The sequence below is a fragment of the Mustela erminea genome, chromosome 20 (assembly GCF_009829155.1).
Source record: "Mustela erminea isolate mMusErm1 chromosome 20, mMusErm1.Pri, whole genome shotgun sequence".
Classification (NCBI taxonomy): domain Eukaryota; kingdom Metazoa; phylum Chordata; class Mammalia; order Carnivora; family Mustelidae; genus Mustela; species Mustela erminea.
In genome coordinates this window covers 21,243,678-21,269,512 of record NC_045633.1, presented here as the reverse complement: position 1 = coordinate 21,269,512, position 25,835 = coordinate 21,243,678, and the positions used below count along the sequence as shown (strand labels likewise).

Below are 25,835 nucleotides of genomic sequence, written 5' to 3'. Positions count from 1 at the left end.
AGCCCTCTCACTTCCAGGCTGGCACGCTGTGCTGTGGCCATGGCCCTTGTCATCCTGTCTCATCTCCTGTGCTTTCCTCTCTCTAGCACCCAGCAGGCACCTGCACCCCAGCTGTACCCCACAGTGTCTTCCCAAAGGCAGGCCGGCTGTACCCTGAAACAGCAGAGTGTGGCAGTTCCCTCAGGCCCCGGAGGTGGGCCTCAGCACGTGGGCGTGAAGGGGGAAGGGGAAGGGCATGCCCAGAGTGGACAACAGAAGCACGAGGAATAGTACAGAGGAGATAGAGGAAAAGTACAGGACATCCCCCCGTGACAGGAGGCAAGCCCCTTAATGTGGAGCCAAGGAGACAAGGTGGGAGCCCACGGTTGGGTGGCTCAGTTTGCCTAAGCAGGCCAACTGGGAGCCATTGATGGTTGTAGAGCAGGAGGGTAGTGGGTTCAGGCGATGCGGCGGTTGGGGGATAAAGGGCGGTGGGAGGGGCCACGTGCTTCTCTCAGCCTGTTCTCCAGGGCTGTGCGCAGGTGATGGAGAGGGGAGCAGAGGGGACCGCAGTGGTAGATCAGAAGTTCTCTGTGCAGTGACACCCTTCTGGGTCCCCCTCCCTGCCTCCCTCCCAGCAGTGCCTTCAGGGGCCCCAGCAGCTTGCCGGTGCCGGGGGGAGACGCATGGGGGCTGCCCTCGAGAAGCCTGCTGAGGCCGCCGGCCGTCAGAGCACACACTGTAGCCACGGCTGGGAGGTGCACCGAAGGCGTCTGAAACCAGGCCGCCCACAGGATGTTGGAAGCCACAGGGGCCTGGTAGGTATCTGTCACTTGAGTGAGGCCAGGAGGCCCGCTCTGCTCCCCGCTCCACAGCTCAGGGAGGGGGATCCTGAGCACAGGAGGAAACAGCCTGCTCCCTGGGGGTCTTGGGAACCCTCCTCAGCAACTTTGGCCTCCACCTCACACAGAGGGCCCGTGGCCGTCCAGGGCTGGCCCATGGGCTCCCTCTGCCAGCTACTCCGTGAGAGGCCGAGAGACCTTCGTCCTGACTCTCCTGGGTGTATGTTTGGGGCACCGTCTCCCACGGTGGTTCTCATTCTGGAGCTCGCTGTCCACCCAGACTCGTGACAGCCAGCCAGGCAGGGCCTAAGCCCTTCCCAACTCAGAGGCAGCCCGAGGCTTACTGCCTGCAAGGGCACGGGCCTCCTGGGGGTTGTGCAGGCCCCCGGGAACCCCCTTGCCTGGACCCTTCTCGAGCTGGGCTGAGACTGCCCTGTGGAGCAACCGTGGCCAGGCCAGCCACAGGAAGCGGACAGGCAGGGGAGGGCTCAACACAGCACAGCAAGGCATGGGAGCCATGTGGCTTTCCACTGCTCTGGGGCTCAGCACGCTGTTTTCTTGAGCTGAGTACCCCTCACGAGGCCAAGCAGGGCTTCTGGAAGGCAGCGTCTGTCTGCCCGCTGTGCAGCAGGCCCACTGCAAGCCTCGCTCATCTACATCAGATTCCTTCTCGGTGAGCTGGACCTAATTTTCTGGTTTTGAGTCAGTAGGTCTGGCTTCTGTGGAAAGGTCAAGGACACTGCCTGTTCTCTGGTTGTGGGGATGTCTTTACCGCAGCGCTGGTTTTTAACCCTTTGCCTGCCTTGCATATGGGCTCAGGCCTTGGCCAGGCCCGCTGCTGGCCCCTACTGGTCCCTGGGGACACACTGCATAGACCTGAACTGGCCAAGGCCCTCAGCCACCAGGCCTCACTTTCCCCATACCTTTCCCTCGTCTGCAGCTTTTTACCTGTTTCAACCCCTCCCCCAATATCTTATCAACCTGCATATGGTTAAGCTTCCGCCGGCCCATCTGGGCTGCCTTCCGCAGAGCAAGGGCTCCCAGTACACCCACAGCTACCCATCCAATTCTAGGGTCTCCATAAGGAGTTAGTGAAGCCAGGTAAGGACTCCAAGTGACCTCTCACCTCCCAAACCCCACCTCACTTCCCCTAAAACAGTCCATACTAGGGTAGGGAAGCAAGTCCTTGGTGTAAGAAACACATGGTACCTTCTATACCAGGCCAAGATTCCATCTTTAGTCTCCTCAAGAGATCTGAGCCCCGGCATCCTACAGCGTGTGTTCAAAAAACACTTTCACCTCCCTGGATGCTGTGTGCACCTAAGGCCCAGCTTACAGTCCCCTTCCTCTCTCAGGAAGCTGTCCCTTGAGGCCACCTGAACACGGACCCTCACATCCAGCATGGGGACCAGTCAGTCTGGCTGAAGCCTAGAAGCACCCGCTAGCTTCTGACCGCTCTCCACCGGGCCCAGGACACAGCAGGCATCACAGGCTCATCTCGGGAAAATGCAGATCCTGACTCAGTGGGTCTGGGCAGGCCCACGGCTGTATCTTATCTGTAACAATCCCCAGGGTCACAGGGCTGGGTCCCAGGCCGCAGCAAGGGGCTGTCTGAAAGTGGGCAAATGGATGAACACACCTCTCTTATCTAAGAACCAAAGGGACAGGAGAAGCCCGCAGGCCTGGCTCACCCCTTGCAATGAAGGACAGGCACAAAGGCCTTCCGCAGACTCGCGTGTGGGGGCAGTGAGGGAGCTGGGGGCGAAGCTCCCAGCCAGCTTCCCTCATTATCTTTCTACAGTGGAGCGTCTGGAAGATTTTTATAAAGCCTTTTTGTTTTTATTGCACATCATAGAAAATGGACCGCATGTATTTAAAACGAGACATTTGCAAGGATGTAGACACCCCAACTTTTCTTCCTTTCTGGCTGTCACCTGTGTTCCAGCCCACTCCAGAGGCCAGAGACAGCCTTACTACACACCGACAGAGCCAGATGACAAACAACATGCGGATTCTGGGGCCTTTGGAGCTGTGCTGGGCCCTCCTGCACTGCCTAGTTTAGAGACTGCTGGTGACAAGGACAGGTGTCTGGGCCAGCCGAGGCTGGGTGGCACGAGAGGCTTGTGGATACCTGGTGTGCTAGTGGAGGCTGTGATTGGAAGAGAAGGCAGGGCAGGGGCAAGCTGGCCCTGGGCATCCGTCTCAGGATGGGGACACTGTGTGTCTGAAGAACCCCGCCTGCCGCCCCTCTGAAGCACCCGGGGGCATGGCGGGGTTAAAGGGAGACAAACAGCGGGCACCAACAGAGGGAAGGGCCATGGGTGCCACGCTCTGAACACGACCCCAGGAAATGGAGTTGGGAACAGCCGACCCAGCGCGGTGCCGTGGCCCCTCTTATGGGGAAAGGATGCGGTCCCCAGACCCAGAAAGGGCCGCGGAGGCCTGGCTTGCTGCCGGCGGCTGCGGAGCCTCACAGGCCGCTGACGGCTTGTGATGCGGAGGGACGGACCGGCCTGGCGGCTCGGCCCCTCTTCTTGCCCACCGGCTGCCGCCTCTTCCTGCGGAGCCTCTCCTTCCGGGCCGCGGCGGTGGTGAAGGTGATGCAGTGAGCGTCCAGGAAGTCCAGCAGCTTCTGGGTGGCCACACGGATGCCATGCTGCTTCAGCTCGGCCTGCAGCTCGGCCAGCTCGAAGGGCTGGTACAGCAGGACCTTGCGGTAGAGGGCCGGCCTGGAGCGGATGTATTGCCTCACGGCCTCCTCCGTGGCTGCTGCGGGCACGGCCGCCTGGGACGCACTGCCCTCCTCTTCGCCCTCGTCGTCCTCTGCAGACTCAAAGGCCGCTCCAAACTCACAGGAAGAAGAGCTGAAAGGGACGAGAAACACCCTGTGACACTTGTCCTCCCCAGCGCCCGAGACCAAGAGCCCCTCTGATGGAAGGAGTGCGGGTGTCCCCTGCAGAGCCTGACCCCGGCATGGATGGCCTCCCCGGGAGGCGGGAAGCTCCAGGCTGCCGTGCTCCTGGCCCCCCAGCCACCTGCCTGAGCAGGCTCCGACCCTTGGCCATAGTCCACTGCCAGCAGCCAGAGAGCATCCTGTGCGGTGAGGACACAGGAGCTCCAGAGGTCTGCTTAGGAGGCCCACAGGGGATGGCCCTTCACCCCAATGGTGTCTCCCAGTTCCAATCCAGAAGACAGTGGGATTTCTCAGCATTAGGCCTGGCTTATGCCAAATCCCAGACCCGGGGTCAGGGCACCTACGAAGCCCCTGGCCCTGTCCTCCATCCCATTACCTTAGTGAGCTACAGGAGCTGTCACTGCCATCCACGGAGGAGGCCACTGATTCCTGGGAGGCCGGGAGCTGGGCGTCCCCATCAGGGTCTGGAGGCCCCTCCCTGACCGGTGAGGAGCTCATGGGAGGGATGCTTCCACCAGGCTGTTTCTTCTGATGTCGGGGGCCCTTGGTCTTAGTGGAGCCCTTGGACCTTTGGGGAAGAGGGCCTGAAGTGGCCTCCAGTCGGGCACGGCCAGTGGCCCTGGGAGCCTTGGAGGTCCTGCTGGCGTGGGTCTGGCTGTGCAGAGCCTGCGGGGGCCCCTGGGAGGACTGGCTCTCGTTCTCCGAGTCGGACTCCAGAGTCTGGTGAGTGTACTGGAATATCTCCTTCAGCTTTAGGACCATCTGGCGTTTGGGTAGAGGGCGGACCCCAAACCTGAATGGGAAAACAGGTGAACTTCAGCACAGAGCAAACAGTTCTCCGCAAATTAATGGCTTTGTGTAAATGAAATATTAAAATGCCTGACTTTTGTGAGCACATTCTGCATTGCCAACTGAGTTTACTCTGAAGAATACTCCAGAAGGGCCAGACCCAGGTTCAGTGACGATGGCAGTGATAACACTTCTGGGGCCCAAGGTGAAGGGCGCACTGATTGGGATGACAGTTTTCGTGTTCTTCTAAGAAATGGGGTCTCTATTGAGACTGTTAAGGCAAGGGCCCATGTCCGTCCACAGGCCCATGCAGATCTACCAACCGAGGGGCGGCTGGGGTCTTATCTCTCAGTGTCTCAGGGTAACCTGTAGTCTGGGGAACAGTGTGCGGAGAGCCAGCAGTCACACAGGCTCCCATCGCCCTGCAGCTCCTGCTACCAGAGCCCCATCGCTGGTCTCCCAACTCCCAGCCTCGCCAAGCCCCGACCCGTACAGGGGGGCGGGGACTGCTCCAGAGCAGGTCTGAAGACCAGCACCCACCTATCCAGTTCTTTCTTCAGTACCGGAGTCTCCATGATGGAGTACCTTGGCATGGGTGTTATGGGCACTTTCGGGGGCAAGTTCTTCCGATTAGCACCTTCTGGGTAAAACAAAAGAAACACGTTTCAGCACAGGGGACCTGGATTTACCTCTTCTGGGCTCAGCAGCAGCACCAAGACAAAGAGTGTTTTTGAAGAAAGCCCAGCCACCATGCTGCTGCACCCCTTCCCCGCTGGACGCCGGCCCTGTCTTCCCGCTGGAAAGCATCACGCAGCACGTGACTAGGGCCACAGCGTTGTGCAGTGCAAACAGGGCAGGAAGCAGACTCGTGGCTGCCAGGGGCTGGGGGGACGAGGCACAGGACTGACTGCTGATGGGTGCGGGAACATGTTCTGGGACTAGCACTGATGGCTGCAAAACATCATTGAGGTAACTGTGCAGTCTGGCTTGTTTTGTGACTGCCATCTGTCACCCTGTGCTGCTGTGACACCACTGACTACACTCCACCCCAGGACTTACTCATTCCCTAACTGGAAGCCTGTACCTCCCCGCGCAGGACATTGTCCACGGACTAAAAACCACGGAACTGTACACTTTAAAGGGTGGACGTCATGGTATGTGCATAATAGCTCAGTAAAGCTGTTGTTTTAAAAAGAAATCAGTGTTTGGAAGGCAAATGGAACAACTTAGGAATATATGGACTTTGGTTTTTATCCTTTTTATGAGCATGCAGCCCTTGGAGACTCCAGTGGAAATAGGGTATCTCCTGAGAAAATCACAAAATTCTTTATATAATTTGAGAAAATTTGCCACCTCCTGGAAGCCCACCTCGAGTTCAGACTAATAAGGTCCCTGCTCTGAAGTCTGGTTCTCAAGCACCAGGGAACTGGCCAGAATGCAAATTCTGGTCTCCACTCTGGGGTGAAGCTCAGACAGTTCTGATCCCCACTCAAGGCCGAGAGTGCCGGTCAGTCATGCCCAGCTGGTCTCGGATTTGGGGAGGAAATGGAACACCAGGTCACGTACATGTCCTCTGCCCATAGGCTGCTTCCTTGTGACCAGTCACTGCTTTGCACAACCCTGCCCCTTCCCGGCCCTCCCAGCATCTGCCTGACAGGGGACCAGGTGTGGGCAGCAGCTCCTCAAGGGGCTGTCCCTGGGGGCTCTGACTCTCCCCTGTGACTGACATGAGCTGGGAAACTGCACCCCTCCATGGGCTTGGAGGAGTAGATGACAAAGGACCGAGGTTCACAGCCAACCCCCAACCCTCGCCACGTCTGCGGTTGTTTTAATCGGGATGGAAATTCACCTAAAATTTTAAAGTGCACAATTCAGAGGCACTTAGTACATTCACAGCCTCTGATTCACTGCACCCACCACCTCCAGCTCCAAAGCAACCTCGTCGCCCCCAGAGGAGGTTCCGCACCCCACACACCCCCAGTTCTCCTCTGCACCCCACCCCCCGTCTTGGCAGCTGCTTGTCTACATTCCATCTCCACAGATGCGCTCGCTCTGGACATTTCAGATGAACGCAGTTGCGTGCCGGGGGGCTCTCACTGAGCACCTGTTTCCGAGGCTCATCCACAAGGTGACCCAGGTCAGCGCTGGTTCAGTGTCCTCGAGTGGGGTCCACAGATGGGGGCTTTTAACAGGGGCCCAAGGAGTCATGGGACCCGGCTAAGCAGCAGGTCTGAGAACAAGCCCCTCCTCCCTTCTCAAGAGAGGGGTGGGGTGAGGCTCGCTGCAGCCCAGCAGGCCCCGCAGCCCCGCCACCCCACACTGTCTCCACTGCCCCCTCCAGCCCCTCCATGTAAAGCAGTGTAACCACGACCCTCCCACTACTCACTTGGTGTCTCCAGCGCTTCTGAGTTCTGAGCAGCAACATCAGCGCTCGGTGTCTGGGCTGGAGGAAGCAGCTCTGGAGACTTCTGGTCCTCTCCATCCCAGTCGTCCCACAGAGCGGAGTTCAGAAAGCTCGGTCTGCAGCTCCCAGGTGAGCTGGCCCGAGGGGACTTCTCTTGAGACTTTCTCTGGCCAGCGCAGCTTCCGCGGGCAGGGGCGGTGGCCGGGAAGGCTGGGGAGTGGCAGCCACTGCCGTCTAGGGCCTCCCGGGCCTTACCGCCTGGACTGCCAGGGCTCAGGGAGCCGGTCCGCTCGAGGTTCAGGCGGTCAATGGGAATCGGCGAGAGGGGCTCCACGTGCCAGTGGCACTCGTCCACCGGTATCGGAGGGTCGCCGTCCAGCAGGGGGCTGCTGTTTGCCCGCTGCGAGGCTGCCTCCTGCTCATCCTCGCTGTCCTCCACCTCCACCACCTCGCTGGCGATGGCCTGACTCAGCAGGCCGGGCCCCGGAGGGCAGTGCTTCTGGGACTGCCGGGTGAGATCGGCGAGGCCGACGGAGACGGGACAGGGAGCTGGAGAGCCGCGCTGGTGGCGCCCGGGGTGGGGCCTCCTAGAAGGGTTCTGGCTGTCGGGGCTGCCTGCATAGGTGGGGACCAGGCATGATGATGACATCTGGGGGGTGATGACCGAAGACTTACTTGCAGCTTTGGGCCCACCCCTGTTTTCTAATGGGGCCCAGGGCTTGACCTGAGCCATGTGGTCCACCGAAGCCCTGGACCTGAGGCCTGTTACCTGCGTCTGCGAGGAGGAGTCCCGGCTTCTGCTGGCCAATGGCGTGGCGGGCACGAGCCATGAGGTATCCGTGGTGCTGTCCTCCTCGGGGCTGCTCTCGGGGTCACATGACAGCCGAGGGGTCCCTCTGCCCCCCATAGAACCCCGGTTCCCTGCTGGCCTCTCCTCCCCGCCCTGCAGGGAAGCCTCTCTTCTCACTGGGCTTTGGAGAATTTCCTGATCTGCATCGACATCGATGACAGAAAATAGCTCAGAAGACTTGGGGCTAACTTCTAGAACGTTCCTTCCTTCCAGGGGACCATTAAAACCTGACTTTATTTTGCTTTGTTCTAGCTCCAGTTCTTCATCTGAATCCAATAAAAGAATAATCTCATCTTCTCTGTTCTTGCTGGATGGAGCGTTCTGAGATCTGGAGCTCAAACAGGCAGGTTTTGACTGCGTTAGGTCGATGGATGGAGACTTCTCTGGGGAGGTCAGCGCCCCTTTATTTCTGCATTCCAACAAGGAACCACGGTCCTCACCCTTCTGGAGGCCTGGATCTTGAAGTATCGTGAGGAGGCTCCTGCTCCTCCTCCGCTTTGCTGGGGAGTCCTGGGAGGTCACCCCGGAAGCTCTGCCCTGCGGCTGGGGCCCTGGCGAGGGTGACTCACCCCTGAGACAAGGACGAGGGTGTGACGGGCCGGGACTCTGGCCTCCAGGGGGCTGTGACAGGCACGGGCTCCACGGGGGTGTCTGCCGGGGAGCAGGGGCACAGGGGCTCCCCGCCCTCGGTCCCAAGACCATGCCATTGGCTTCCTGGAGATGGCTCACGATCTGGGACAGCCCACGGCATCTTCTGGGAGTTGATGAGCACGGCCGGGCCTCAGGAACATCAGCTGAGCCCCAGAACCTGCCTTCCTTTCTCCCTTCCCTGCAGCCCCCAGAAGGGGGAGGGGAGCCAGAACGACCCAGTGCTTCCTCTGGCGCCCCTGCTTTCTCCTCATCCACACACTGGCCCTGGAGTGGCGGGGGCGTGGACTGTCTCATGCTTCTCTGTTTGGCTGGGGCGTCTCCTCTTTCCTGACCAGATGATTCCATTTGTTCTGCATTTTCTGACTGTTCGCTGATCTGGTCACTTGCTAGGATTTGAGCAGACACTGGACCATTGTCCCCAATCTGGTCAGCTTCTTCCTTGATCTCTGGAGCTCCTTCCCCCTGGTGCAGCTTTCGTTGAGTGGCTGCAAATTCATAAATTTCTTCCATTTCTGCTTCATTCACTTTTTCTCTGTCTTCTTCAAGGCTCTCAGATTTCAACAAAGCCTCCGCTTCTTCCTCCTCATCTACCCACACAGACCTCAAGAGTTCTTGGAAGTTCTCCGCGCGGCTTTCACAATCCTTGTCTTCCTTCTGCTTCCACGGTCCGTCCTCCGAATCACTCACGTCAGGCGCTTGTTCGCACAGAAGAACAAGCTCGCTAACCCCAAACCTGCAACAGGAAATGCCGCGCATCAGTGCCCCACGAGGCAGCAGCCAGGCGCCCAGTGCTGGTGAGGACCGGCGTGCGAGTCCTCACAGGGACGACAGCCAGGCCTTGGCCCGGGCCTTCCCTGCGCCCTTGCAGCGACGGTGCCCGTGCACAGCTGGCAACACCCCAGGCCACAGAGCTCAAGAAGAGACTTGTGGACCTTCAGGGTAGGGTTCACTAACTCTACTGCCCAAACACAAAGGGGTGTGTCACACCGAGTGGACGGTGACAGGAATCGTGCTGCAGAGCTGGTGAGTCTGGTGCCCTGGGAGGCCCCGAGAGCTCAGAGACTGATGCAAACCCCAGACACCAGATCAGCCCCGGTCAGCTGGGGCCAGCGGTGCACCAGCCTGCTGCCTTCTTGAAGGCTCCCTGGTCTGACGGCCACACTCAGGGCCCGGAAGGCCACGCTGATCCCTTCCCAGGAGTGCAGCTGAGGGGCGACAGGGCCTAGCGCGAGCACAGGGACTGAGGCCCTTAGCCCTCTCAGGAGCTAGAACAGCTCGCTTTGCTGAGCCACCTGCCGCCTCTCCCAACACGGCGTGGATGAGCTGAGAGCCTGCACACCCCCAGGAGCTACACAGGCATTATGCTCTGTTCACACTCCCGTTCCCGGGGACCTGGGAAAGAACAGCCACCATTCAGCTTCTGTGGCCAAACGACCAAGGAGTGGCAGCGTCTGGGGAGCTAAGAGCCATGTGACCCGGCAGAGGCCGTCCTCAGCCAGCGCTGGGTTCACCTGCCAGTGTCTGTTCTGGCCAGACTGCCAGTCACTACATCCTGGGCAGGGTCACCACCGAGCATAAACCTGGGGTTAACAGGTCCTGGAAGGACTCAGCCCTGAGCCTCCTGCAGCCATCAACCTGCTCTTTGGTTAATGTCAGACGCCAGAGGTAAATGGGAAGAGCCACCGGACCTGTGGGCCAGAGCGCGGAGGTCAGGGGCCAGCCGGGGAGGCAAGCCGGGGTCCGCGGTGTAGAGGTAGTGCAGGAGTGCGCGGATGGCCTCGGTGCTCACGTCACTCAGCAGCACACGCTGGCTCCGCGGGTCGCCGTCCTCCACAACGAAGAAGCCTTCGCTGTTCACCTGGGAACGAAGTCCAGTACAGAAGGGTTACGACCTCCCAGACAGGACGTGGGGCCACACAGAGGGCCTGGGTGGCTCCGTGCGTCCCCAAGCCTCCATGCAGCCCGTCCCCAGCACTGGCACTGGCCAGTGTTGCTCCCGTCTGCTGGTCAAGAACTCCGGTCAGGCTCTAACACTTCTCGGCTGGCAAAGTCAGACTTTGATAGAGGTTCAAGCACCCAACTGGTCCCCTCTCGACAGACACATCAGAGGCACGAGGCCTCTCTGGGAGAGACCGGCAGTGGTTTACTCAATTCCTATAGCACGCATTCAAGTCTCATGGGTGTTGGCGCAGGTCAGCACAGAAATGTCTGCCAGCAGGTCAATCAGGACTTCATAATTATGGAAACAGAGGAAAACCAGACAGGTCTGGGGAAGATGGATTTTTATTCAACCGATCAAGCAATATGAGGCTCTCCAATTCTCAGCTCATCTCCTTATACCGCTTCCTAGCCTCAACCGTGTCTCTCCACCGAAGCAGGTGCGCTGAGAGGAGGGAGGGAGGCGGGTGCATGTGTGCGGGGCGCGGAGGGGAGCGAAGGGGGCAGGAGGCCGGAGGTGCGCTGTGGAAGCCCTCGGAGCGGGAGGGAGGAGGGGCGGGGACCGTACTCACATACTGCATGAGAAGGGGGCATCGGGCATACAGCACGAACTTGTGGGCGTAAAGCACGTCCCCGCGGTCCGTCTGAAGCTGGACGTCACTCAGCTGTGGGTTATCGACCATGGCTCCGAGGTCGGCCAGCAGCAAACCGAGGGTGAGCTGGAGGGCGGGCAGCAGATGGGTCTCACAGCAAGTTCCCCGACTTCAGGAGTGCCTTGGGCTCCTGTCTGCAGGGCTCCCATGCGGGTCCCCCTTCTGTTGCCCTGAGGCTCTCAGCAGTACATGCTAGTACAACGCTAGCTTCTTTCTCAAATTCCATCCCACCGAGTTCCCTGGCTGGACACAGGGCGGAGGGAGGAGACAAGGAATTGGACGCAGCAGTGCTCAGCACTTCCCAAGCACCGTGTGTGGCCCTGACGTGACAGGCAGGGACCCTGAGCCCAGGCCGTTCAGGTACCCGGCTGAGAGGAGCCTCAGTCCTTCTCTGACTACGTGCCTTGGTCATCAGGTAGAGCTTGGGGTAAGTGTTTGGCTGATACTAATCTACTAAGAGAATGACATCCATTCTAAGGAAAACCCAACTTCCAACCGAGTGTCACTTACACAGAACGTGAACTCTCAGTTGGAGACCAGCCAGGACCTGCATGTCCTGAACAAACGGATGAAACTCTGGGGGCATGAGGCCCCCTCATAGAGCAACAGGGGTCCCTGCAGGCTCTGAGGACAAAGCAGGTTCCCAGGGCTTGGCTACTGAGGTACCCCCAGAGTTCAAGGACAAAAGGGACAGAAGACTCATGGCAGAGCCCTAGAGGGGGGACAGGAGGCTCGTGTGGGCTCTCGCCTGGCTTAGCTCAGCTGCTGAGCGGGCAGCATACTCGTGCGAGGCTCTGGGGGCCGGGTGGGAGCTCCCTGCACAGAGCAGAGGATGCGCTGCGGTGGCCAGGACCCCAGCTTGGGGAGCAGGGCCGGGCAGCGCAGCGCTCGGTGAGGAGCCCCGGTGCTTACCGAAGCGTGGCTGCCCCTGTCCAGGGGCTTCTCCTCAGGTGGCAGGACAAACCCAGTCGGTGGAAGGCCGGTAGGCGACATATCCATCCCTGAGAGAAGGAGCGACAGGTTAAGAGAACATCACCTCCCAGCAGTATCTGTCTCTGGGAAGGGGCATCAGGTATCGGTTGGCTGACTCCAGCGGCGCCCAGACCAGCGCCACAGACCGGCGGCCCAGACCAGCGCCTCAGACATGCTCTTTACCCGAAGGCTTCTTCATTGCGAGCGAACCACCGAGTTTTGCTGCACAGCCCCAGAGATACACAGGTAGTAAAAATGGACAGTCTGCACGATCACTGGCTCTGGGCAAGGGCTCTGTCGTCAGTTCAAGTTGGAGAAAACTGATGCACTCACCTGTACGACATCCATCTTTGAGGAGAAAAGGGAAAGCACTTATAGAGACTGCACTCTCCCCACCATATGAAGACAAGCCAGAGAACCTTGAATCTGAGCGACTGTCCCCAGGCTACAAGGTCATGGCCACAGCTGTGGGGAGGGAGGGCCAGGAGGGGGACAGGAGGCCCAGGTGTCCCATCCAGGGTCTTACCTGTGGCCCCTCCTGAGTGTGCCGGGCCCCCACTGCAGGGCCACGGGGTGGCACTCAGCCCCTCTCTCGCCAGGTCCACAAGATCCTGCAAGGCCTGGTGCTCTCTCTGGCTGGCAGAGGGTGATAGGTTCCTGGGGCCATGGTCCACAGGCGGAGCGCTGGGGAGAGCGGGTGGCGTTTGCATCCCCAGCTCTGGCTGATCAGGCGGCAGCGTGGGCTCCTGGCTACAACCCTGGAAGAAGTCAGGAGGCTGAGTGACTGTGTGGCCATGGCTGCAGCCACCACACAAAAGTTCTGAGAGTGCCAGCCACAGCCCAGAGCAACCCTCGGAAGCTTCCTCCCGTCACCATCTCTCAGCGGGCTCCTCTGTCACGCTGGAGGCCATGTCTGTTCCATCTACACCTGCGGGGAAGTCCCAGAGGGTGCTGTCCCCTAATGTTATCTGAATGGCCTCAAGCATGCAGTGACTCCAGGCCCACCGGCAGCAGGCTCGTCTGGCTCCTGGGCCGCACTGGGCGGATGACACCATCCCCCGGCGTGAGGCCCCAGAATGCGTGTCAAACACGCCCTCACACACTCCAGGAACAGGAGAGCCTCCTGTTTTTCCCAGGAGAGCCATCAGCTGCTGTACAGAGGAACATGCTACAGCCGGCACGCTCGACTTCCCACCCTTCCTTCCTTCTTGGACTTTCTGTTGATGCCCAGGGCTGCCGTCCTGGCTGCTAGCCTCTGCCTGGAGCCACCTGTGTGCCTACAGGGAGGACCCACCTTCGCGGGCTGCTGGGGCACCATGGGAGGGACCAGGCTTGCGGTGTAGAAGTCTTCCAGAACCCAGGCCCCAGTCAGGGCGCTGCCCTCCCACAAAAAGTTCTGCTTTCCCCCAGGTGACTGCAGATGCCGTCCGGCCTTCTCCCGCTCTTCCTTCAGGATCCTGCTCGCGGGCAGTGGCGGCGTGCTGGACAGCTCCATCTCCTCTGCGAAGAGCTGGGCCACTCGGTCCTCTGTCTGCCTCCCTCTGGTCTCCAGGTCCTGGACTAACAATGGGGGAGGGCATACAAGTGCTTTCCTCTTACGACTCTTCTTTTCTGAAGGTAAACAGAAGCACAGGGTCAGTGACAGAGCTGCCACACACCCTGAGCCCCGGTGGTGGCAGAGCCGGGGGCCACACCTACCTGCCCCCAGTCTTATCCTCTCGGAGAAAGCGCTTTCCAGTCTGAGCACCGAGGGCACAGCATTCCGCTCCATCTCAGACCGGGACAGAGCCATGGCCACCAGCAGGTCCTCGGACGGCACCTCGGGCTCGTTGACCTTCCATTTCTTCTGCGGCTCCTTCCTCTTGGGGGCTCCCTTCCGCTTCAGACCAATGTGATTGCTGAAGCTTAAAAGGCAGCCAAACAGAAAAGCCAGTGAGGCCAGAGGTCTGAGCACTTCCTGTTCTGAGGGTGTCCTCAGTGGAGGGGAGAGGCCTGGACCCATTCTCCTCTATGGTGGGGAGAGAAAAGGCACAAACGTGGACCCATCAGAGGGAAAGACCACTCCAGGCGTTCACTGTGAGTCCCAAACAGCATCCTGTTGCCTCGTGTAACCTCACGATCCCAGGCCAAGTTCAGTGTGGTCCAGAGAGGGGAGGGTCTGGGTCCTTCCATGTGATGCTACCCTGCAAAGTTCCTGGCAGGTGCCCAAAGCTGTGAGTGGTCCTTGCCACCCCAGCTGTGGCCTAACCCTTCCGGTGGAGCTGCACTCAGTGGCTCTGAGTCAGCTTCCTGGGTTCCATCACCTTCTGCCCATCGACACTTCAGACGTCCCTCAGGCAGTCCTGCCCACTTTGGCCCTGACAGGATCCCTTCCCCTCCTGCAGGGGCCTGTGGGCATTGCTTCTGCCCAAGGCCCGAAGGAAAGGCCTCTCAGCTGCGACCACCAACAAGGTCAGCCGGCCCGGAGGTCAGCGTGTGGCAGCAGCTCCTTTGGGTTGGAGGTGTGCTTAGAGGAGCTTCCAGCTGGGGAACCTAGACTGCCTGGTGAACCCCAATAGGCTGAGCAAGAAATAGGAGGGCAAAAGTGAGAGAGAAACTGGGAGCCCAAACCCAGCTGTGGGGGTGCTCTGGGAAGCACCCTGTACAGACTCATGCTGTCCCTGGGCCCAGGACGGCTCCAGAATCTCAGGCATCGCTCGGGAGATCTAAACAAGCCCTACTTCAGCTCAGCTTCCCGGGAAGCCCACCTGATGACCACTGCCTCCCAGAAGGCCAGGAGCTGTGCCAGCATCTGACTGCCCCAGAGCTCCACGCACCCCAGGCGTGGCCTTCGGGCAGAGGCAGTGCAAAGGTGGTTCTCATCCAGTCCTGGCAAAAGGCAAGCCATGGTTTAAAGAGCATCTGTGCCAGGGCCTTTGGGCTTCCAGGTCCGAGATGCTAGTGCTGATGTGCTATGAGACAGACAGGCTCACCAGCAAGAATCTGCCTTGGCCCACCTGACTCCTGCCACAGGCCTGGCTCAAATGCCCATAACCTGCGTGCAAGGCAGAGGCCAGGACAAACAGAGCCAGCACCCTTGGGCTTCCCTTTGCTCTTGACAGCTGTCAAAGGATAGAAATCCCAAACCTACAGAAGTTCGGGGTCTGCACCAGCTTATCCCTGTAACGCGGCGTCCACAGTGCCGGGGTGTGTACGGAGGGGAGTGGAGCTGCTTGTGTGCCTGTGATTTGCTCGCCAAGGACCTGCTCCCGGCAACGGAGCAAGTAGGCCTCCTACTGAAACACCTGAGAATTTAATTCATGCACGTTTAAAAAAAAAGGAAAAAAAAAAAAGGCCTGTGTTTCTGTCTTGCCAACTCTGTGAATTATGCGGAGTCCTCTTCTGTGGATGGGAGACACGGGTCGCATGGGGGCAGAAGCCATGGCATGCCATACAGGAATGGGTGAATGGACACGGTCAAGTGCGTTACCAGATTCCTCGCCACTCCAGAGGACACCGGTAGGACTGCGAGAATGGGACAATCTTGGGAAGGTCCTCAGGAAACCAGGCCAACCAGTCCTTTTCTGCACACACACACACACACACACACACACGGACCAGTTGAAAGCCCTCAGGGTGCAGAATGTGTTGCCTCCTCAGTCCTGGCAGAGACTGTGCCTGATTTCCTTCTCAAATGTGTCATTTCCAGAAGCAGGAAGGTTCTAGGGCTCTATTGTTCTCTAACGCCACAAAAGGCTTTCAAAATAAAAAACCAGAGTATTCTGATTTTCCTCCTTTCCATGTGGCTCACCTCGACGCCGGTGTGCCACTGGCCTCGTCAGGCTCAGCCGTCTGCAGCCGCACGGCCTGGAGCAGGAGCTGGGGGCCGACGTCCATCTTCACCGCGCACTGCTTCAAGTGGCTCATTCTGCTCTTTGGGCTGAGAAAGGGCTTGCCACAAATTGGGCATTCGGGGATCTGAGGTGTGGAGGGTGTCAGTGCCTTTTCAGCTTCATCCAAGCACCTGGAGGAAGACAGTCAATACAGGAGAACCCTCTCCCCCGTGACGTGCGTCCATGTCAGAATGGACAGGCCGTGGGCCCAAGCCTGTTCTCCCGGAGCCAGCTCCTCCACGCAGCCTGCCATTGGCTCCAAACCCTCAATTTTGCTTCTGCTAGCGAAGCTGGCTGACGGGAACAAGGACATGTCTGACAATGGCAACCCCTCTCCTGAGTCTGTACCCCGAGGAAGTGAGAGCAGTACGAGAAACACACGGTCGTGCCGCTCTATGCCCGCATCCGAAAGGCAGAAACTACGCGCACGGCATAGCATGAGCAAGACATGGTCTCCCCGTCAGACAGGCTTTCTCAGCCGTAGAAAGGAATGAAATTCTGACCTATGCCCCAACGCGGCTGAACCTCGAAAACACTGTGCTGAGGAAAGGGAGGCAGACACCAAAGGCGACGCGCATGTGATTCCACGGACAACCCGAGCAGACAAATCCGCGGACGGGACACCAGTGGCAGCCCGGGGCTGGTGGAGAGGAGGGAAAACGAGCGCGTACGGGGACAGGGTTTCTCGTGGGGGTAACGAAAATACTCTAAAATGGACATTGGTAACGGCTGCACAATTCTGTGAATATAATCAATAAAAGCCATTGAGTTGTTAACTTTAAGAGGATGAACTGTGTACTACGGGACTTCTCTCTCAATAGCATGCCGTTTGGAAAACCAGTAAGGACAGGATGACACCAAAGTGCTATGGTCGTCAGGTGTCCCAAGAGTCCCACCACAGATTCCCCTGGGTCCGTCACACCCACGGGAGAGGTGACCCCAGAGCGGTGACAGTCAAGCTGCTCCTACCGGTTCACGTGCTGTTCCCTTCGTGTCAAATTCATGGCTGACAGGTTCTTTTGACAGATCTGGCAGAAGAACAAGCCCGTCTCCTCCAGGTCAGCCTCCTGAGCCGATGCTCGCTGCTCCCCAAACTCCTGCTGCAGGGCCAAGGCCACTGCAGCATCGCTCTCGGTGGCGGGAAGCCTGGGCCCAGGCCCTGTGAGGAGGCACAGTCTGTGAGGACGGGCTGCCCCTCCGAGCTCCGCAGCGCCTGTCGGAGCGCAGGGACAGCAGAGGCGGCGCAGAGAGAGCAGGCCAGCTCCACTCTGCCTCCTGCAGGTATCGTCCGGGGAGACATAAACAGGGCTCCCGGGGCATAATTCTCAGACTCTAGCACGCCTAAGAACCCCCGGGAAGCTTGTTAAAATGCAGCTTCGCATCCCTGCGGTCTAGGTGGAGTCTCCCGAGACTCCCCACAGGCCAGGAGATGCTGCTGGTGCAGGACCACTGTTTGAGTACCAGCTCCTGAAGAGCCCGCTGTTCCTTTTTCCCACTTCTGCTGAAGTCATCTATCTCAGGCGTGCCAGGCTCCTATCCCAGTAAGTCTAGGTTTTCTCCTCAAAGCTCATCCTTTCCTACTACTACGATCCTTCCTAAGCTCGCCCATCCTAGAAGAACCAGGTCAAAGTGAAATGTCTTTCTCTCTTAAAATGCAGAGTCTCCTTCCTAGCATCAGACAAAAGGATGGACTGACTGACTCTGGCCTGGAGACCAGTCCCAGAGTGGCAGGGCCCACTGCCAAATCTGATTTTGCTGGAGCTGACCCTAGGCACTCACAGGGGGATTTGGAGAATTTCATAAATCCCCAGTTCTTGAATATTCCTATGGCCTGTCACAGGAATGAGGCCAGAAAGGATCATACTTCATTTTGGTGCCCAATTTTAAACAACAACGACAAAGACATGGCTTCTCTGTCCTGAGCACTAAGCGTTCCTGGGTATGCCATGAAAATCTATGGGACAGCTGAGTCATGTGTAGGGCAAAAGCTCGTGTCGCAGCTGAGCAACTCTGACACACCCCATCGGTGCTGCCGGGACTGATGCCACAGCAGCTGTCCCGTCACTGCCTGGGTGGTCCTCCTCGGTGCCCCCAGGATGCAAACATGCTACTAGGAGACTACATACTTGTTAGCCTTTGGGCCGTCAACAGTCTCTGCCCATTTCTTGCTCTTTTGTATATTTTCACCAACGATGAGGGCTTGTGTCGTTTAGGGGGTAAAGCTCAGAACCAGGGATCTGACGTGCCTCTGGGGCAGTACAATGGGCCGCGCACAGCAGCTACACCCACGGCACCGCGTTGTCTTCACCTGGGGCCGCCCGGCCGTCCGGTCCACTCGCCTGTGATACAATCAGAGGCTACAGGAAGTGGCTATGTGACCCCACAAGGAGACAATCAAACAAATCTAGAAAATGGGATATTTAGACAGTTGTCCCAGACTCTTCTGAAAGTTGGTATCATGAAAAAAAAAAGACAAGGGGATTGTTCTAGAGTCTAGACTTGGAAGAGTCTACTGAACTGTGGCATATGCAGTGTGTGAGACTTGGCTTTCTGGCGGATCTTTGCTCAGAAAAAAAGAAACCAGCTCTAAAGCCGTCCTTGGGACAAGTGGGGAAATGTTGCTAAGAACTGGACACTAGGCGACGTTACGGAATCAGGTGAGACAAGTGCACCGTGACCATGTGGCTCATCTGTGGGGGGAAGCGCCGTCCTGTCTGGCACTTACTTTTGAATGGTACAGAGGAATCATACACATTTAAAGATCTAGAAAATATATGGTAAAGTCTTAACAATCCTTACGTACAGGTTGAGGGTATGGGGGTTCGTTGGGAGTATTTCTTTTTGATCTTTCTGTATGTGAGAAATTTCATAATAAAAAGTCAAAATAAAAAGAGGAAAACATACCTTGTCAAAGAAGCTAAGTGAGAAACGACCCAAGGGACCCTTCACTCTCTGGCTAGACACAGTGAAGTGGCCAAGGTACAGTGCCAGGCACAGCACTGACCCCCACCAGCAACTCAAGGAATACGCGTTCTTTCCCGGCCCCCCTTCTGCAGAGTTCTAACTCATCCCGGACGGGAATATACAAATCTCCCATCATACCATTCCCCGCCGTCATCTCCTCTGGAGGGCCCGCTGGGGCATTTTCTGCCAGTGCAGCCTGCAGACAGCACCCTTCCGAAGCGCGCAACAAACGCTCGGGGTCCGCTCTCTTGAACTGCTGCATTCGCTGGAGGACCAGCTCTGCTGTCCGGGGTTTGGAGGGACTCGGAGCCATCACTGTCAGACAGGAAGGAGCCGGCTGGGAGCTGCTATCCGGAGAAGCCTCTGGCAAAGAGGGAAACATTGACAGGCATCTGTTCTAGCTGGAGAAACAAAGCCCCTTCCATCAGATACAGGTTGGACCCAAGTTTCAAGGGGTCCTTTACCAACTAGTTTAGGTTTAACTCCCAAGTGTGAGTAGGACTGATTATCAGTAACCTTACCATTGGCAGTAATACAAACAGACCTGTCGGAAATACCCGTGACAGGATCGGGTATGGGGAGTGACTGCTAATAAGCACAGGGTTTCTTTGTGGGGTGAAGAAAATGTTCTACAGTGAGCCCATGGTAATGCTTACGCAGTTCTGCGAGTACACTAAAACCACTGAACTGCCCGCTTTAGAAGGGCACATAGAACGTGAATTCTTTCTATAAAGTTGTTATTGAAGAAATATTAATGACAAACATTTTTATCTTCCTAGGTCATAAGTTCTCCTCTAACTTGGTGTCCGCAGTTGGGTTCTGGTGAGGCTTCGTAAAGCCCGTGGCAGGTTTATGTGAGTTTCGCAGGTGTGCGTGGGGGTGCGGTTTTCTGGAGGAATCATGCGTAGCTTTCACTGCTCCCAAGGGGCCTGAAGGACCAATGATGTTTCAGTAACACGCCTTATGACAGTCTCTGCGAGCTCACTCTTCACCACTATTCCACTGAGAGATCATGCTGACCGCACTAGTAAAAAACACCAGTTAAGATCAGGAAGTGAAGGTGAGAAGTATTTAGAAACAGAACACAGGCGCCCAAAGATCCTGTGCAAGGCTGGTTCTCGGTTCTGCTTGAAGAATGTATGTTAAACACACGGTTCGGTACACCAAGGGCAGCAGGTAAGGAACCTGCTTCAAGCAAACAAAGGAAAAGAAAAGAACAAAGGTGTTCGGAGGAGAAAGGAAGGACCTGAAGGTTCTCCCGGGCGTTCCACCTGTCTGGCAGCTTCCCACTGCCTTCAAGCAGCTTTGCTGGGCCACACCACTGCCAGTTACCCGCCTGGAAGGAATTCAAGACAATGAGAGAAGCAGCATTATTTTCAGCTCACGTGACCTGTGTCAAACGCATAATGTAAACCTTCATAGGAAACTCTAATAGGGCAGAGGGCCCCAAACATAATCACGTAGAAAATTCACATAAAGGTTCTATTTTGTACGACCCCTGTTTAAAACAGGAATTGGTCAACTCTGGTCCTCAGGGGGCTGCCTGTTTTTGTTAACAAAGTTTGGTTGAAACACAGCCCATCTGTTTGCTGACAGATTGTCTGGGGAGTTGAGAAGTTGCAAACAGAGACCAGGGCTGCAAAGCCCAAATAATTTACTGTCTGGCCCTTTTCCAAAGTTTTCTGACCCCTGGTTTAAAACAATACAGTCCCCTCTGGTTTCCTCTCTGGAAACATCCTGGCAGGTGTTTTGGCCCAGTTACCTGTCTGGGTGCTCTGCACACCCTCCTGGAGCGCAGCAGAGGCAAGCACACTTCCCCCTCCATTCTCAGGGGGAGCGGGTTCACTCCTCTGCCACTCGGGTGCCCCTTGCTTTTTAGTCCTTGGGGCCTGGCTGCCAGAACGAGTCTTCTTCTCCCTGGGGCCTTGAAGGGCTTTGTCCTTGGTGGCAGTTGGTTTGGTCCTTTTTGATTTGCTTATCTGAGTGCTGCTGGAGGTCTTTTGTGTCTTCCTTTCCCCTGACACTTCCTTGGTGACATTCTTTTTCACCCTTTGGAGAAAGCTGGCGCAGAGTTCCTTAAAATCATCGTCTGACTCATCCATCATATGACCAGCCTGAAGGCCTGCAGGGGGTCGTCAGAGGCGTGAGGTCTCTCTGGGGGTCTGGGAACGAGCCTGGCAGCGTCTCCTTCAGACTCGCAGCTCCATTATGGCTCCCCTCTGCTTCTCACTAGGACACCTGCAGAGCTTACACAACTGAGCGAAAAGTAGTGTTTTCCCCTCCATAAAGATCCAAAATGCCTTTCTTCAAATTGCATTCCTGTTAAACAGCACTTTGAAGTTCACATCTGAGAGCTTTTGTTGTCCAGCAGAGGCCTCTGCGATAGGATACATATGAACTCCATGCTCAAGTGATACTCCAAGATCTCCACAGTGATGAAGCACACTGGTTCGTTTAATGTCACATCTGTAGAAAACCAAACACATCTAAATGTAATGAGACAGACACTGCATTTTATGCCATTTCTTCCAGGAAGGTACAAGAGGATGTAGAGCATGGGCAATGTCCTCAGAGTAACATTATCTGTGTCAAATAGGACAGCCTGGTGAACACAAACTCATGGTCTTACAGGATATCACAACACAACACAGGGGGAGAGATCTAAACACCCATCAAAGAAAGAACATGAGTATCTTGAAAGAATGTTGTTTTTACTGAAATCTGGGGAATGAATCCCATGAAAGGTGAGTCACCGCAGAAACCAGATGATGGCTAAATGGAGAAAAAGTCTTTCTTAGGCCCTGTCAACAGGCAACTTAATGTGCAGAGGGAGGGAGGCAGCCAAGGGAGAGAATACACACGTGAGTGGTTGGGAGGAAACAAGACGGGAGCACAGGAGGCTCCTCCATCACTTATGTGAGCAATGTTGCCAAACCAAAAAGGGGCCACTTTTCTCCACCCTCTCTCACTTCAAGAGCTCTCCAAACTCAGGTGACCGGAATGGTGACCACTGCAAAACCTTGGTCTTACGGGCATGATTATTTACACTGGCACGGTTTAGTGGGATTCAAAAATCAAAACTGAAAGACCCAGTGACAGAAAAGTGCAATCTCCTCCATGGGAGTAGCCCAACTAATCACCTATTTTTCCTGTGCCGGGCAGACAGGCGTACCTGCAACCTACTCCACATGGCCGGCCCACCCTCCTCTTCCGTGTCACCTCCTTAGAGAAGCTTCCCCTCATCCTTTATCCAAGGGGACCCTCTCCACTCCCATTACTTTCCATCATCACAGTTGTACTTATCACCAATTACAGTCATTTGTAATAACATTTATTGAATGCTCACAGTATGCCAGTATGGGTCTAATTGCTTTACAAGTCTAGCTCATGTGACCCTTATGACAATCCTCTTCCATGGACTCTACTGTCATCCCTTCACAGCAAGGAGTCAGGCACAAGAATGAGAAACTGGCTCAACTTGACAATCCTTTTGAAGTGGCAGGGCTGGGATCAAATCCAAGCGGGTGGTTCTAGGGCATTGGCCCCTACATTTTTATCCAGTTACTAACTGTCCCCTACTAAGCTCAAAACTTGAGGGCACAGACTCATTTATTTTACTCCATATTCTCTTTGGCTGATTAGACACCTGATTAAAAAAAAAAAAAAAAAAAAGCTCGACATTTGTTCCATCACTCAACCGCAAAGACTTTGGTACAATGAGAGAGACGGCTGCAGGGATCGGCGCGTGGATCGGTGTCCGGGCGCCTCAATCGAGCCCGTGGGACGTGGGGAGCTAGTGCAGATTCCACCATCCACACCCCGCGGAGTCTCCACAGGGCTTGTGACGTTAGTCCGACAACAGCCCACCTCCTGTACGTGCTCGCTCAGTATTTGCCAAAGGAATCTGCAAGTTTCCGGAGGGCTGGGGACTTGCGTCTACGCCACCCGGCACCCGCGGCTCGCAGCAGGCGCCGAATCAATGAGTGGGTAGCGCGGGGTGGACCCTCCCGCTCCCCCCGACCCGGTGACACACCGCAAGCGGCCGGAGGGGCTCGGCCTGGGGGAGGGCTGCCAAGGACTCAGGCTACGAAGCCAGGCAGCGACTTCCGATCGCCAGCCTGACCCCCGGGGCCGTGACCCGCTGGGTACCCGATCCCCTCCTCACCCTTCCTCCCTCCCGGCGGCCCCAGCCCCCTCCACCCGAGCGTTGCTCCTGCCTCTCTCCACCGCGGGCGAGAAGGGCTCTTCTCCGTCACCCTCGACAGCGAGAACGGCCCCAGGTGACTGGACCTCCTCTCCCGACTGCAGATTCCCAGCCCTAAAGCCCGACTCCTCCTACCTCCGGCGCCGCCGAGGCACCGTCTCAACGGAGAGCCTCGCGCCTACGCATGCGCCAACCGGCGCCCCCGCCCCTAACTCCCGGCGAAGGACAGCGCCCGCGCAGGCGCGGAGCGGCCCGAGCGGCCCGCTTCCCGTCGTCCTCTGCGATCTAGGCGCGCAGCTGAGAGCGTTTCCGGACCGCTCGAGGTGGCGCGCGGCTGAGGGCTGTGCTCGAGGCCAAGGTGGCCTCAGGTGTTCGCGGCGCCCTGCGGAGTCTGTGACGTGTTAAGGACCAGGCAAAGTAAGTTGAGGGCCCCGCCGCAGTATTTAGTTGCAGTTTGGGTCCCCTACGGTGCCCACAGGAAATGTTTGCGGAGGGAGGGACGACCCCTCGGAGCGCACATGTGGAGGGAGGGTCTGGGAGGCGCTCCGAGCGCGGTAGGTCGGGGCGGGACAACCTCCTGGCCGAGGTGGTAGCGGGCGTACGGAGGCCGGAAGGCCGGGGGGCGGGGGCGGTGGCCGCGTGAGGGAGCAGCGGGCCGCCGTCGGGGCTGGCCTGTGCGCGCCGTCACGTGTCGCCGGAGGGCTTAGCTGCGGCCTCCAGCTTGAGGATCTTGTGGCTGCGGGCGGCGGCGCTCGGGATCTTGCAGCCCCGGCCCGCGGGCGCTCGGGAGACGTCGGCGCACGTGCGGAAGGACCTGTGGACGCCAGACTGGAGGCCGGGGGAGCCCCTGGGAGAACGCGGGAACCCTCAGGGGAAGTGAGCGTGGTCCGGGGTGGACGTTGGGCTGAAAGACCCCCCCCCCGTCGTTAACTAATTAACTGCTCTTTTGTTGTGTCAGAGTACCCCTCCTCCCCTTACAATGAAAAGACCCTTCCCCCAGGGTTGAATTCAATTTAACTGCTCTTTCAATTTAACTGCTCTTTTGCCTTTCTGTAACCGCTTGGCTTTTAGGGCATGACACTTGTCTCCTGTTTGAACAAGATACCTTCTCCTAATAGCCGAGGCATGGTCACGTAGGTCACGTAGACAGGATGCCTTTCTGCTGAGTAATAAGGTCAAACTTCCCCTTTTTGTTTCCCCTTCCCGCCTTTCTCTTCGCGCGCGGGGGTCTTCCAAAGCCAATCCGCTAACACCAAGTATGCCTTTTTTCAAATGTTCAAATTGTCAGCCAATCGGCCCCGTCCCATCCGGGACTTGTATGTACCTGTCTATAAAAATCCTGCACCACCCCAGCCTGGTGTGCTCAGCTAGCAGGAGCTGCTGACCACCCGCAGGCGCCCGCGCTGTTTGCATCCTGTGGCAGTGTTGAATTCTTGGGTAAGGGGATCCGCGGGTCTTTCAGGGCAAGTACGCAGGCGTTCGTGTTGACGTTCGCAGCTTCCCGGCCGAGCGTCCGGAGTGCGGTGTGGGTCCGTGCACTGAGACTGCGAGCGCGGGAGGAGCCGCGGCTGTGGGAGCACGAGAATACCTTTAGGTGGGTTTGTTTCCGAGACGGAACACTGTAGGATTCACTCCTTAAAAGTGTACAATTCGGGGACGCCTGGGTGGCTCAGTTGGTTAAGCAGCTGCTTTCGGGGGCGTCTGGGTGGCTCAGTGGGTTAAGCCGCTGCCTTCGGCTCGGGTCATGATCTCAGGGTCCTGGGATCGAGTCCCCCATCGGGCTCTCTGCTCAGCGGGGATCCTGCTTCCTCCTCTCTCTCTCTGCCTGCCTCTCTGCCTACTTGTGATCTCTCTCTGTCAAATAAATAAATAAAATCTTTAAAAAAAAAAAAAAAAGCAGCTGCCTTTGGCTCAGGTCATGATCCCAGCATCCTGGGATCGAGTCCCACATCGGGCTCCTTGCTGGGCTGGGAGCCTGCTTCTCCCTCTGCCTCTGCCTGCCATTCTGTCTGCCTGTGCTCGCTCTCTCTTCCACTCTCTCTCTGTGATAAATAAATTTTAAAAAATCTTTGGGAAAAAAAATGTGTACAATTCAGTGGTTTTTCGTACATTCGCAAGGCTGTGCAGTCATCACCGTGTCATTCCCGAAGATTTTGTAAATCCAAATGGAAATCCCTCTGTCCAGGAGCAGATGCCCCCTCTCCCCCGGCGTTCCCTCTCCCCTGGGCCCACAAACCACTGTTGCTGGGGACTGGCCTGTCCAGTTCATTTTCTATAAATGCCTTGTGCAGGACGAGGCCTCTTGGTCTGGTGTGTACTTGGCACGATGTCTTTAAGGTCCATCCATGTTGTGGCTTGAACTGGTTCTTCCCTTCTGAGTGGCTGAATAATACTCCCTTGCGTGGCTGTTCTGCCCTGTTTATCAGTTGGTGGACTTTCTGGCTGTTAGGAATAATGTGGCTGTGAACAAAGTTGCAGGAGTTGTGTGTTTTCGGTTTTCTCGGGTATATACCTAAGAATACAATTACTTGGTCCTACGATATTTAGTTGCGAGTAAGCTCATAGGACTCCCAAGAGCTTTTTCCCTATGGTTTTGGGAACCTAAGTTGTACGGTTTCCAGTTGGATTAGTTCAGTCAACAGCTCAAGAGTAGTGGCCGCACAGAGGCATGGTTGGAGTGGAGTATCTGATTTGTACCCGTGGGATTTTAATTTATAGAGGTGACTGGGTGAGAACATAGAGAGGCCAGTGCCATTGGAAGAATTTGTTATATTTCCAGATAGAACAGGGTATGTCATGCCAC

At 57.0% G+C, this 25,835-nt stretch overlaps 1 protein-coding gene and 1 long non-coding RNA gene across 2 annotated transcripts in view; one reads left to right on the top strand and one right to left on the bottom strand.

The window, feature by feature from the left end:
* Positions 1-2,636: 2,636 nt before the first annotated feature.
* Positions 2,637-20,963, bottom strand: SLX4 (SLX4 structure-specific endonuclease subunit; the record flags this gene model as incomplete). The annotated part of the gene is made up of 14 exons (XM_032328627.1): positions 2,637-3,685; positions 4,112-4,528; positions 5,065-5,164; positions 6,911-9,162; positions 10,118-10,287; positions 10,940-11,086; positions 11,933-12,021; positions 12,519-12,750; positions 13,287-13,603; positions 13,691-13,896; positions 15,783-15,995; positions 16,834-17,023; positions 18,967-19,191; positions 20,591-20,963. Coding segments are annotated over 14 exons (5,325 nt in total), but the record flags the coding sequence as incomplete, so codon positions are not given.
* Positions 20,964-23,265: 2,302 nt separating this feature from the next.
* The window catches only part of LOC116580483, a 48,430-nt gene continuing 45,860 nt past the window's right edge, over positions 23,266-25,835 (top strand). The window contains exon 1 of the long non-coding RNA XR_004281671.1: positions 23,266-23,449. This is a non-coding gene — a long non-coding RNA (uncharacterized LOC116580483). The remainder of the gene's footprint in view (positions 23,450-25,835) is intronic.